This window comes from Ornithodoros turicata, chromosome 2 (assembly GCF_037126465.1).
Source record: "Ornithodoros turicata isolate Travis chromosome 2, ASM3712646v1, whole genome shotgun sequence".
Taxonomy (NCBI): domain Eukaryota; kingdom Metazoa; phylum Arthropoda; class Arachnida; order Ixodida; family Argasidae; genus Ornithodoros; species Ornithodoros turicata.
This window is the reverse complement of record NC_088202.1, coordinates 95150651-95164610: the sequence shown is the minus strand read 5'-3', so window position 1 is coordinate 95164610 and position 13960 is coordinate 95150651. Positions and strand designations below refer to the sequence as shown.

Here is a 13960-nt window from a genome sequence, read left to right as displayed (position 1 = left end):
ACACATATGCGCGCGTGCACTGGGAAGATCGCTTGCTGCCACCATGCTCACTCATACACACATACATGGTGCGGATGTCTAAGTACAATTCGCAGTGTTCGGATCGGACGTGGTCAAACGAAGACTCAGCCGAGGATCGATGAAGATAGCAATTTATTAACACTAATCTACATGCCGTCTCGTAGAGACTAGACTTGAAGTTGAGGTCCAGAATAATTACACAAAGCCAAGTTTCTCCTTTTAAAGGAGCTCAGAAAGCACTTTAATCACTACTTTTTTTCTTTTTCATGCCAATCCATTAACCTGCTTATTAAAATGAGCGATGCCAAGTGATTCCTTCAACAGATATATAAATATAACAGAATTTAATTTAAAAAAATTGCGATCGTGCGCAAAGGTGGCAATGCCCGGAACGACTCGACCAGCCGCTCACGTAATGTTGATGTCACCAGGGTACAGCCCGTTGGTTGGTTTAGAGAAACGTCGTCTGCTATTTTTCACTCGAAACGACGCTGTAAGCCATAGCGGTGGAAGAAGTGTTTCTTTTTGCTTTGTTTTTTATTTATCGACACAGTAAACGAACATTGGTCCACAGACTCAAGGCATGGTTCAAGGTTAGGCCGTCAGATTGTGGAGGCCACCGTCATTGAGAAATCCCCGTACAACGTTAGCCAACAATCGGACAACCTGTCCCCTCTTGAGCTCGGTTTTGTCTCGCAAGACCTTCCGGGGTAGGTGGATTGTGAAGATAAACCTCAGTTGCCCCAGTTCAAGTTCTGTCCGTGTTTTCTATCGCGTCCCTTATCGTGATGATTGTTACTGTTGTTCTGTTGTGTGGCGGCTATAAGTGTAAGGACAACGCAACACTAAGCGTTGCTTCAGTTCACGCTTCAAGATGATCGCCGCATGGTTATGATCACTAATTCGCCTATCGCTTCGATTAGCAACTTTGTTATTCATTCAGTTAATGTCTCATTCAGCTGGAGGTGTGTATTTGCTGATACGTTGTCAGACACAATCTAGTGAAATCTATCGCAATGACGACGCCGGGACGTCGCGGCAGCCGACGTTGACCAAATATCAACTGTTGACCATTCATTGACTGTTACAAAGACCAACAGAGCCAAGCAATGGAATAAAACCAGACTTGTACACGTGACTTAAAAAGGGTGATTGGTAATCGATTACTCAAAATTGAAATCAGAATACTTTTCAAATTACTTGATCGGAAAACTCATCGACTACTGGCAAAATTACTCGAGAAAGTAATTGACTAATAATAACGCAATTACTCGTAACACGTTTAAACCATTACAATTTATGGTCAACTGACCAGCGATCCAGCTAAACAACGAGAATAGACCTCTCCCTGTTTGTAAACAAATGACATCTTTGTGTTCGACAGCGCCACCAATTTGGTAGAGTTGAACTACCCTGGAAGCTAGGGGCGAACAAGGTCGCGTCCGCAAGTCACGGTCTTGAGGGGATTACGATGGTCCCTAAAAGGGACGCGACCTTCGGTCCTACTTTTCTTTCAATAGGAGGCAGCGAACAAGTGCCCATTCGTGGAACCCAGCCCTCCCCTTCCGATTTGTTTCGGTTTCAGTCTGTCTACCAACGTCATGATGACGTCTCTTGGGTAGAAGTCTATTAGCTGATGCAATCTACAAACATGGAGGTGAAAAACACGCCAGTCGTTTGATTTCATCCGACCTGTCCCGGTGCCTCTTGTTTGGCTACCACATGCGTGACAGACAACGCCGGTTAAGTTTGCGCCCGCCGACATGAAAGGTATATCGCCGTACAGCCCATCATTCTGCATCGCTGCAGAGTCCCAATTTTCCACTCTGAAAGTGGGAACACGTGTCGATATTCCGCAGGCTCTTCGAAGTCCTTAATTATTCACCACTTGACAGGGAGAAAGCCATGAAAAAGAAACCGGTCAGCGCAGACCTCTATAGAAGCGCGGTCGTCCCTTTGAACCCTAATAACATCACCGATGACGTTTTCTCCTCCTCGTTCTTGTTTGACCCTGCGGAGCGAGTCGAGCGGCAACACAAGCGGCGATGTTCCAGTGTGTGTGTTTCTTTTCTTCTTTTTTTTTTCTATATGAAAAATATCGAGCACAGAGAAAGTTTCTTTGTTAACCACCAAGTTACCTGCTTTCACAACGCGTTTGGAAAAGAATTTTTTTCGTAGGTGCTTTCTTTGCTCCTGTAAAGGGAGCATGACGGATGTTACGTCATGTCCCGCCCACATAGTGACGTCGCAGTAAGAGCCAATAAACACATCGTAAATTGGGGAGAACTCACTTTCTCAAATTACGTATGTATCAATCACATCACCAGAAACTGACGTGTGAAGATCGCATCCAATCACGGGATGTAGAGCTCTCGCAAATCACATACAAGGACAAAACTCCGAGGACTGGTAGTGAAAGTGTTACGGTTCCCAGGAAAGCGGGGACGATTACCAAACACAAAGATTGACCACGCTTTTCTTTCGCTGGGAAGTAGGTCGGTTGTTTCCTGCTTCGGAAGTCCAGTCCGCAATCTAGCTGACCAGTAGCTGTACGGCAAAAGTGACTCCCCTGTTGACGTCCGCGCCTCAGTAGGTATTGTGATTTTTAGCTTAAAGGAGCTCTGAAAGCCATCTAAAAAATTTTCCGTTCCGAACGCGTTGTGGAAGCAGGTAACTTAACTTGATGATTAACACGAAAATTTTCTCTGTGCGCGATGTTTTTCGTAGAAAAAAAGACACTTGAACATCGCCGCGCGTGTTCCCACTCGACTCGCTCCTCCGGGTCAAACGAGGAGGAGAAAGAAAAAAACGTCATTGGTGACGTAATAAAAGTGGCGGGAAAGCGGCGACCGCGCTTCTATTCGGGTCAGTGCTGACTGGTTTTCTTTTCTTTCTTTCCGTTTTCTTTCACCCTGCTTTCTCTTTGTCAAGGGATGAATAAGGGAGGACCTCGATATTCATGGTCGTGAAACCCCCGTTCTCGAAATTGGCGCAGCGGTAACGCGTGCGCTTGAAGACTGGGAGGTCCGCGGTTCGAATCCGCGGGCCGGCTGTGCCGTCTGGGGTTTTTCCTGGGTTTCCCTCAGATGTGTAATAGGCGTATGCCGGCACAGTTCCCCTGAAGTCGGCTCATGGACGCAGCTATCCTCCCCCCGAGCGGATTCCGCTCGGTCTTCCACTTCACCCTTTCCTCTCCTCCTCTCCACCACCTTTCCCTTCCCGAGAAACATGCCGCCTAATCAGGCAGGCAGACCTCTCGGGTTCCTCCCAACGACACTCCTCCTCCTCCTCCTCCTGTTCTGGAAACAAGGAAAAGGGGAAATGCTTCGTAAGATGTTATGCCGCGATTAAGAACATAACATCATTATTTAACCAGTGAAATTCAGGAATTTTCTATATGTGTTCAAGTCGCCTTAGCGAACGAAAGACACATTTAGAAGCCATTTGGCTTAGCAGGGTGGCATGTTGGTTGGTTAATTGTGTGCTTGCAATATTATGGGTGGGGTAGTCACAGTTTGCCGTTGGCAGTTTTCCGCGCGCAATATGTGCATTTTATAGTCAGCTAAAATTTACGCTAGGCACGTGTTGTTTCAGTGCACGCTGATATGTCGTCGGACGCAAACTTAAGCGGCGTTGTCGGTCACTATATGGTGGATAAAACTGATGCACTATATGGTGACAAAACAAATGGCGCCGAGCACGGATGAACTCAAACTTGCGTGTCTGCGTCGTCCACATTTGTAGTCTGCATCGGCCAATTCTCGTTTAGCTCGATGGTTGGTAAGTTGACCATAAATTGTGGTGGTCTTATGACACTGCTTGGCTATGTTGGTGTGTAACTCAGGCAATGAATGTTCAACTCCTGATGCCACGATGTGCCGGTGACGGCATATTGCGATAGATTTCACTGGATTGTATCTGGCAACGTATGGGCAAGAACACTCCACCAGCTGAATAAGGAATTAACTGAATGGCTAACAAAGTTGCTAGTCAAAGTGACGGGCACTAGTGATCATAGCGAATTAGTGATATAGCGTATATTGATATAATGACATAGCGGACGGAATTAGCGGTCATAGCCATGAAGCGATCATTTCGAGGCGTGAAGTGAAGCAGCGCTTAGTGCCGCACTGTGTTTATACGTATTGCCACCAACAACACAACAAGAAACAGTCACCACGATAACGAACAGCATACAAAACACAGACACGGACAGAACAGCGTTCAACTGGCACCTGAAGTTTATTTTCATAACCCACCTACTCCGGAAGGTCGCTTTAGGGAAAGCAAGGTCAAGCGGGGAGAGGTTGACCGATTTTTGGTTGACTTCGCTCGGGGAGTTCAATGAGGAGGCCTCTACAATCTCTAACCTTGAACAGTGTCTGTAGACCAGTCTTCGTTTACTGTATCTGATAAACCAAAGAAAAAGCAAAAGAAACGTCTTCCACCGTTGCAGCGGGGTTCCGAGTGAAAAATAGCAGACGACGTTCTTCGAAACCAATCAGGGGCTCCACCTTTCTCACGTCAAAATGACGCAAGCGGCTCGAAGGCTCGTTCCGGGTATTGCCACCGTTGCGCACGGTCGCGATTTTCAAAATCGAATTCTGGGATATTAATGCACCTGTTGATAGTATTACTTCGCATGGTGCATGTTAATATGCTTATTAACCACTTGGTTAAAAAAAATGCTAGTGATTAAAGTGCTTTCCTAGCTCCTTTAAACTTCGCGGAACATGGCCTTGGCTAGTGACAGTAGCAGCACTTGGAATCGCTTAAATGTTCGGGGAAATAATAACATTATAATACATCACAACGTGACACCACCATTCGCTGTCAGTGCTAATTGAGATATGTGCTAATTCCATTCGTTTCAATTCATTGGAGTGGAAAGCTATGGTCAATTCCCGTTCCTGGAAATGTTTTGTAGCGCCCATTCCACTCCTTTAATTCCGTAAAGAATAAACAAGGCAATACCGATGAAACAAGTAAGAAGTCTGATAATGGCCAGCCGAGCAGTGCAGGTCACGACGGTAGTAGTAAGTACTCACCACGTTTATCCGGGAACGCACATCTTCCTCTAAACACGATTAATTAATCAATTAGAGCTAATTGGGACCCCCCCCCCAGTAATCATCACCCTCCTCCACTAATTGGGGAGCGTCTAACTCGTGTCCAGACCAGTTGTGCGTTTCCGAATAATCGTGGTCATAAAAAAGAAAAATAGATATATATTTTTTATTTTTTATTTACATACAATTAATACAATGAACTATCAACCCTGTGCAGACCCATAGCTACAGATAGTATTGGGTCTGCTAACATAAGTGTATAATTAATAGCTAGCAGCATTACTAGCAACATATATACAGGGTGTCCCAGCTAAGTGTATACAGATTTTTTAATATATATATAACACTTTTTCCAAGATGAAATCAATTGCAATAATGCATATGCTGAAAGGCACTCCCTAGGAGGGCATTATCAAAGTCCAAAGGCAATGTCTTAATTAACTTTCATTAATTAACTTGTTAATTATGAAAGCTACAAAGTTGTCCCAATGAGAACATATGTTCCTTTCGGTCACCTGATATCGTAGCCGTTTCCAGAACAAAAATCCGTTTGATAGATCGCCCGCAAAAAATTCGTGAAGGCATGCCATTGTTTTCTTTGTTTTGTTCATTGCGCTTCTTAGAAGAGGCGGCTTTCCTTCATCCCCAATGTGAGAGGGAGAAAGTGCACACTATCGCCTCTCGCGTCCTGGAAAAAGATTGAAAGGAAACAGAACACGCAACCCAAGATAAGGCCAGTTCCGATAGAGACACCCGATACATTTGTTTTTGTTTTGTTTCCGCAAGTCAAAGCTGATATTCGACGCATGAGGCAGCACTGTGCTCCTTCCCCCTCTCACGTTGGGGATGAAGCAAATACGCGTCAGCGAAGATGCGCAATGAACAAAATAAAGCAAAAAAATGGTGTTCCTTCACTAATTTTTTGCGGGCGATCTATGGAACGGATTTTTGTTCTGAAAACAGCTACGATATCGGGTGACCAGAAGGAACAGATGTTCTCATTGGGACAACTTTGTAGCTTTTATAATTAACAAGTTAATTAATGAAAGTTAATTAAGACATTGCCTTTGGACTTTGCTAATGCCCTCCTAGGGAGTGCCCTTCAGCATATGCTATATTGCAATTGATTTCATCTTAAAAAAAGGGTTATATATATATTTTTAAAAATCTGTATACACTTAGCTGGGACACCCTGTATATCAAACACATTCATGTCAAAAACACATGTCACATGCAGATACTTATTCACATCAAATAAAACATTCCCAGAGTGCGGCCCAGCCTAACCCAACCAGGTAAGGCAAAATTTAATAACAGCTGATTTAAAGTTGTTGGACTGTTTTACATTGAGGAGAAGAGAATTCCATATTAGAGAGATAGAGTGGAGAGAAGGAGTTTAGTTGAAGATCAAGGACGCCATCTTGAAGAAACGGTCCGGAACGGCCGCTGACCATCGCTGGGCGACGGAGCACAGGGGAAGGTTGCAAAGCATCGCAGCTATGACCACCAGTTCCGGACATCCTGTGACGTCAGCTGTAACGTCCTCATGGCATTTCTGGGCAAATTAGGACAGCTCTGGATATGGAAGGAGAAAAACACTCATGATATAGAGGCTGGGAAAGCAAGAATAAATATGCTAACCATCGATAGGGTATCAACAAAAAGAATTAGTTACACAACAAATGAGCCCACTACAACAGCAGTCACGGGGAGCGCAGAACAATGCGACTGCTCCATCCGACAGCCAGGCAGAGAACTGACTCGCAATGCTTTTTTTCTCCTGTATAAAGACCCGCAGCTGCACCCCCTAGCGGTTACTTTCTCAACTACTCTCAAATTATTAAGAATCACGCTAGCGCTACTCTCGTTCCCAAGGCAGAAGAAGATAGAAAATGGCAGGGATTCCCTGACAACAGCAACCAGCGCCTGACGTGCACGGGCATGAAAATCATAAAAAAGGGGGACAAAGTTATCACGTGCGAAAGAATTAGTTACACAACAAATCAGCCCACCACAACACCAGCGCAGAACGATGCGACTGCTCCATCCGACAATCCACATGTTTTTTCTCTTGTATAAAGTTATGCATCAGCAGCTCCCATAGCGGTTACTTTCTCAACTAATTTCATGTCAAAATTATGAAGAATCACGCCAGCGCTACTCTCGTTCCCAAGGCAGAAGAAGATAGAAAATGGCGGGGATGCCCGGACAACAGCAACCAGCGCCCGACATGCACGGGGATGAAAATCGCAAACAAAGCGGGGACAAAGTTGGCTAAAGAATTAGTTACACAACACATCAGTCACGAGGAGCGCAGAACGACACGTCCATTCCGTCCGACAGCCAGGCGCAGAACTGAATCATAATGCTTTTTACTCCGCTATAAAGTCATGCATCTGTCCCTCTTGAGGTTGATTTCTGAACTAATTTAATCGCAAAATTATTGAGAATTGTTCTAGCACTATTCCCATTCAGGGCAGCACTATCGACATTGTCAAGACAAGAATGTTCCTTGTCAAAAAAGAAAAAATACAAAGCTAGATGTGTCAACAGAGGAAAGCATGCATGCCGGGGCATGTCAGGAGCGCTATTACACGAGGACAAATCGCACGACTGCTGGGCAACAGAGGAAAGCAAACACAGAGACACTAGAACAGAGTGAAAAGACACTCACCATCATCGTACACTTACACTACATTCCCTCATTGTAAATCTGCTCATCACAAAATCCACCTGCATCATCGAACACCACTCACCAGTGACGAACCACACATCCACACCCCATCAGAGGCAGGCGGAACCCCACTGAAGCTACGCTCTTCCACTAACGGCCAACGCAATTGCTAGGAAGAGAATCCGCCAGTGTCCAAGAGAGAAGTGAATCCTTGCGCCCCCTGCAGGCTTGGCTCATTGGCCGTGACGTCATCCTATTGTCTCAGGGCTACACTGTTTTTTTTTTCACTAATGCCCCTCTGGACAAGGTCCACCTGAAACAATAGAGTCCTGGTATGACGTCATCATGCAGCTGCGTGGCTCAAGGACCCGTACGCTCTAGACAGGGGACCTGTTATTTATTCAATCACTATCCCAAGATTATTTCCTTTATTTTATTTATTCTACTATAATGATTGCATAGGGAAGTATTGCAGAAAAACACCATACATGTGAGGTGATTGTAGGAATTAAGCATTTCATTCCAAAACTCTTACTAAATAAGACTTGCAAAAGAACAAAATAATGGTTCAGCAAGACATGTTCATCCCATCCGAGAACCAGGCAGCTAACTGAATAATGACGCTTTGTTCCTCCTGAATAAAGTCACACAGCTGTCCCCGTTGCGGTTACTCTCTGAACTAAATGAATCGCAAAATTATTAAGAATCGTTCTAGCACTACTCCCATTCAAGGCAGCACTATCAACATCGTCAAGAATGTTTCTTTTCAAAAAGAAAAAACTATGTGTAGAAAGAAAGCATGTCAGAACAGGTCTGGGCATGTCAGCGCATGTTTGTCAGACAACAAGGGGGAAAAAAGCGAAAAGAAACACTTGAACAAAGCAGAAAACCAGCATCAAACTATTCCTAAGAACACGTACTCCTCTTACTCAAAAACAGTGCTCATCATAAATTAGTCCAGGACAATACACACCATTTTTCTATTGCTACATTTTTTTTGCAGTAACGGTCAATGCATTGCTACAGACTGCGTGACGTTATCACATCCTGTCTGAAGAAGACAGCGGCAAAGACAAACACTCCTATTATTTATTGAATCGCAAGGTTATTTCCTTTGTCCGACTCTTAATGGCGTTCACTTTTACAATAAAATTCAACAAAAAAAGCACAGTGCATATTAACGATTTTCACCCCAAAGGCTCATCATGGTCGTTAGAATATCACAACACCAGTAAACTACCACTGCTCTTTTAAAATAATAAGTGAGACCACTCAACATCATCACCGGGCTTATGTAATACATGACCCTTTCTATGCTCGTATACTCATTGTCTAAGGCTACACCTGCGAGCAAAAAGGCGCGAAAGCCTGGGGGCAAAGTTCCATTCGCGCACGACAAAGCACAAGACAGAACGCCTTTACGGGAACAGATATATTATGTGACTGCATTCCCACTATATAAATGATTTTCTATCTTACATTGCAGTTTAGAAAAACTACTACAAAATTATAATTTTAGGACCCTATTAAAATTCTACTTTCTATGGAAACTATAATTGCCCTGTTACTTGGATCGCTGTTAAATAGCGCTCCAGTTTTTTCTCTCTTCCCATTTCAGCCTACCGGTTCTTGTCATGCAATGAAGCAGACTCACATCCAAAATAATTAATTTACACTGAGGGTGCCGTGCTTCAGGAATTCCTATCCTGCGCTCAGATGCAAGCATTTCTGCACGAATACTTATAACAGCTTACTTCTTCAACATACCAAGCTCCTAACAACATCTAACAAACAAGCAGAGAAACCCACTTCTCATGAATTCAGCTTTATCACTTTCTTTAGCGACTTTCTTCTGCGCAAAAGCAGTGATTTGATGAAAGAGCAGCAAAAATTGCGCACACTTGTGCTGGAATTGCTATGGCTTCAAAAACTGTAGCATATGCTAATAAACTAAGAAAAAGACACTCATGTCTGATATCAGATAATTCTTGCATAATGCTACATACACAGCCGCATTGTCACTTCGTGGAGAAAGCACAGGACAAGGGCACACAAATTCCTTTAAGCGAGAAGGGAAAAGACTTAAGACGGAGCGCTCAGGAATAATAACAGAGTCACCGGACATCACTACGAAACTCAATGGCTAACACAAGATTATAACAAGATAATAGCGGTGGGTAAAATTGCTAAACTACTAAACAAGCCCCAACATGCCATGATGACGTCACAAACCCGGAAAAAAGCACACACACACAGACATCAGCTCAGGAATGCACAAGGAGAGGTGCTTTATTTCAATTTCTCCTCCACGCTCACATACCAGCATTTCTGCACAAATACTTATAACTGCATACAGCTTACTCCATCAGCATATCAAGTAAAGTGAATAGTGACACTCAACAACGTATAACAAAAAACAAACAAATTCCATTCTCATGAACTCTCCTCTGCCGAGAGGCTTTCTCCTGCTCTACCTGGATGCTGACTTTTTCCCTTCACCTACATTCTGAGTAAAAGCACTGAAAGAAGAAAAGAACTGCGAAAAATTACACGCATTTGTGCTCCAATAGCTGTAACTGCAAGAAACCGTAGCGCACGCTAATAAACTGAGAAAAAGACACCCATTTCTGCCACCAGATAATTCTTGCATAATGCCACATACACAGCCGCATTGCCCTTGCGTAAAGAAAGCACAGGACAGGGATACACACATTTCGTTAAGTTAGCAGGGAAAAGGATTAAGTCGAACCGCTCAGGAATAATCGGAGAATCACCGGTTATCGCTACGAAACTCAACGGCTAGCACAACATGACAGCAACAAGATATTAGCGAAGGGTAAACATTGCAGCAAGAAAGACACTACTGAACAAGTCCAGACATGCGACATCGTATACAAAATACTGCTCATCGGGGAAAAGGCCTAAGCCTGCGACAGAAAATCATACAGCATACACAACTTCATTTTTCTATTTCGCGTAAACTAAACGCGGTCTGCTTGGAAAACGACGCACAAATTTTCTTAGGGAGCAGAGAAATATAGGAATTTCTACTCTGTGCTCAGATACCAGCATTTCTGCTCAAAAACCCATGACTGCAAAATTAAGCACTGCTTACTTCATCAAGATATCGAACACCCAACAAACTCATACAAACAACCCCACTTCCACTGATAGAACACTATTGAGCTTTTACCAGGAGGATTTCTTCTGCGTAAAAGTAGAGAAAATAAGAAAAGGGCAGCGAAAAATTACACGCACTATTGCTGGCATAGCTATAAGAGAAGAAAAATAAAATAACGAGGCACACGGCTAATAAACTGTGACAAAGACACCTATTTCTGCTATCAGATAATTATTGCATAATGCTAAATACTCATTTGCATTGTCCCTGCGTAAAGAAAGCACAGAAAAAGGACACATAGTTAATCTTAAGCGAGCAGGGAAAGCCACTTCTAGTCGGACAGGTTAATACCATAAAGTCGGAATTTTTGCAAAGAAAACAAAGCTTGAACAGCGCTACGAACGTGACAGATACATACTAACAAACAAACAACAACAGGGCCGGCGTCGGGCACTCATATAATACCCTGCCCAAAACAAAGACTTCACCAGGTTCGCGAGGCAATTCAATTAAAAACGCTCGTCCTATCCTACACATAGCAATGCAAACGCGACTAATACCCTTATTTTTTAAACCACTATTTCACGCAATAGTACATAAATATATCACTCGTGTCACACGAAAAGGCAAACGGATATCACTTAGTTGTCAAGTGGGGTCCCTGGTTCAGAAAAGCGCGCGTGCACACACACACAGACACACACTCACATTTTCACACTCACAAACACAGTCTATTTTCACAACCACATAAATCCATATTATTCGTCAGGTCAATATTTATCCCAACATCGTCAAAAGAAGGCACACACATGTATGCGAACGCAAAACAATAGGTCTTCGTTCCGGATGTAATAGGATATCGTCAATCGGCCGGCGCGAACCAAAAAAGAAAGAAAGGAATGCATGTTCGCTATACATCCACCAAGAAAACGGTGCCGTGCTTCTGCGCAGCGATCATTATACAAGAGTGAATTCACTTCGTTTTCCTTTTATTTCCATGCATCCATACAGTATTTTGCAGGAATATTATAGAGCGGAACGGGTAAATGTGAACATCATTCGCTACACACTGCAGCTCTCATCATTTTTAAACCAAAACCACCTAACATGTGTTCATAGTCCTTCACTAAATAGGTGAGCCGATAATAACTCACAATAAAATAAAATAAAATAAAATAATCATTCCACTACCGCTGGCTGCAAGTTTGGGTACCCAACAGAGCAGTGCGCTCCCATCAACACGCCTTGGGCTGGGCTTACACGCACACACCCGAAGCCTTTTTGAACACATTCTGCTGTCGCCGGAATAAAAGATTTATCGCGAGGGCACTACAATGTCAGCTCTGTTGCTGTTTAAGTGATAAAACAGTGCGCTCACTCGGGGTAATGGATCGCGCGCGTCGGCGTCCAAACTGAGAACGTGGCCGCGTTGCGCTCGCACGGGGAATCGCGCGCACCGCGTGGCCAAACCGCGAGAACGGGCCCGCGTGCGGCTCGCGTGGGGTGCGGTTCCTGCGCACTGTTTTATTGTAGTGCTAGAGGCACAAGACAGTACACAGACGTGAGGGAAGACCGGCCAGCCGAACAACGGCCCGAGCTGGCCGTGCAGTCGTGTTTTATTAACCGCGCGCCTTGATCATTGGTGCGCGGGGGATGATGATGACAATGCTGCTACACGGCTCCCCCCCTAGCGAGTGGCAGGAAGGTAATGAGCGATGTGGAGGTGTGGTGCCGAGGAAACTCGGCGGCGAGGGTCTATTTGCGGTTGTTGCGGCGGGCAGGAGGACTGGAGGGGGGGTCGATGGGGAGGGCTAGTGGGATTGCCAAGGTCCAGGTCCGGAGAAACACCGATGGAGCAAGCGTTGGATGTTTCTTGAGGGGCCTCGAGGAAAGCTGGCTTGAGACGTTCCAGCGCGACAGTTCGTTCTCGGCCGCTGACCAGGATGGTGTATTGGGTGGAGGCTCTGTGCTGTACGGTGCGAAGACCAGAGTAGGGTTGTTGCAAGGGTTTCCTCACGGCGTCGCACCAAAGGAAAACATGCGAGCATGTTTCGAGGGCGGGGTGCTGGAAACTGGTGGCAGGGCGTGGTGTGCTGGTGGGGCTGGGACGAAGAGCATTCATCGTGTCTCGTAGGCGGGACACATAGCCGGCTGGTTGTACGGCTGAGGGGTCCGCTGCGCCAGAGATGAGGTCGCCGGGGAATCGCAGTGAGGTGCTATAGACCAACTCGGCTGTTGAGCAACCCAAGTCGGGTTTGAAAGCCGATCGGATCCCAAGAAGGACAATGGGGAGAACTTCGGCCCGCGGGACTTGAGGCGACGCCCGGAGGGCGGCTTTTAGCTGACGGTGAATCCGCTCCACAATGCCATTGGAGGCCGGGTGGTATGCGGTAGTACGAATCCGTCTGGCGCCCAGTATGTTGGTGAGGCTGGTGAAGAGGGCGGACTCAAATTGGGCGCCGCGGTCCGTCGTGATGGTGAAAGGAACGCCGTACCGCGACACCCATGTTGTTAGGAGGGTCGAAGCGACGGTGGCCGCGGTGGCGTCGGGGACCGGGGTTGCTTCTGGCCAACGGGTGAAGCGGTCAACGATAGTGAGCATGTAGCGGTGACCGTCGCAGATTGGGAGTGGTCCCACGAGGTCCACATGGATATGCGCGAAGCGGTCGTCGGGGGCAAGGAACTGGGATGGGGGTCGGTGGGTGTGTATCTGTATCTTGCAACGCTGACAAGAAGGGCAGGTCTGCACCCAGTGCTTGATTTACTTGCGCATGTTGGGCCAGACATATCGTTGGGTAAGCAGGCTTTGCGAGGCGCGTATGCCGGGATGGGAAAGGTTTTGGTAGGCTTGGAAGAGTTGACGTCGGAGTGATGCGGGAACGAAAGGCCGTGGCCGACCTTGAGATGTATCGCAGGCGACAGGCCGGACCGAGCCAGGTAAGGCGACGTCGTCAATTGTTAAACCGGATGTGGGGTTGGCGCGGTACTGTGCCAGCTCGTCGTCGGTGAGTTGGGCTTGCGCCAAATCGTCGAGAGACGGTGGGGAGGTCGGTATGCCGATCGTGCTGACACGAC

The 13960-nt window shown here is 45.7% G+C and overlaps 1 protein-coding gene across 1 annotated transcript; it reads right to left on the bottom strand.

The window, feature by feature from the left end:
- Positions 1–12572: 12572 nt before the first annotated feature.
- On the bottom strand, positions 12573–13487 carry LOC135384884 (uncharacterized). The gene has a single exon (XM_064614066.1). It carries the CDS (start codon positions 13485–13487, stop codon positions 12573–12575), a length of 915 nt encoding a protein of 304 aa, XP_064470136.1.
- Between the last annotated feature and the right edge of the window lie 473 nt (positions 13488–13960).

Coding starts and splice junctions, on each gene's coding strand:
- LOC135384884 (XM_064614066.1), bottom strand. CDS start 13,487: ATGCTCACTATCGTTGACCGCTTCACCCGTTGGCCAGAAGCAACCCCG.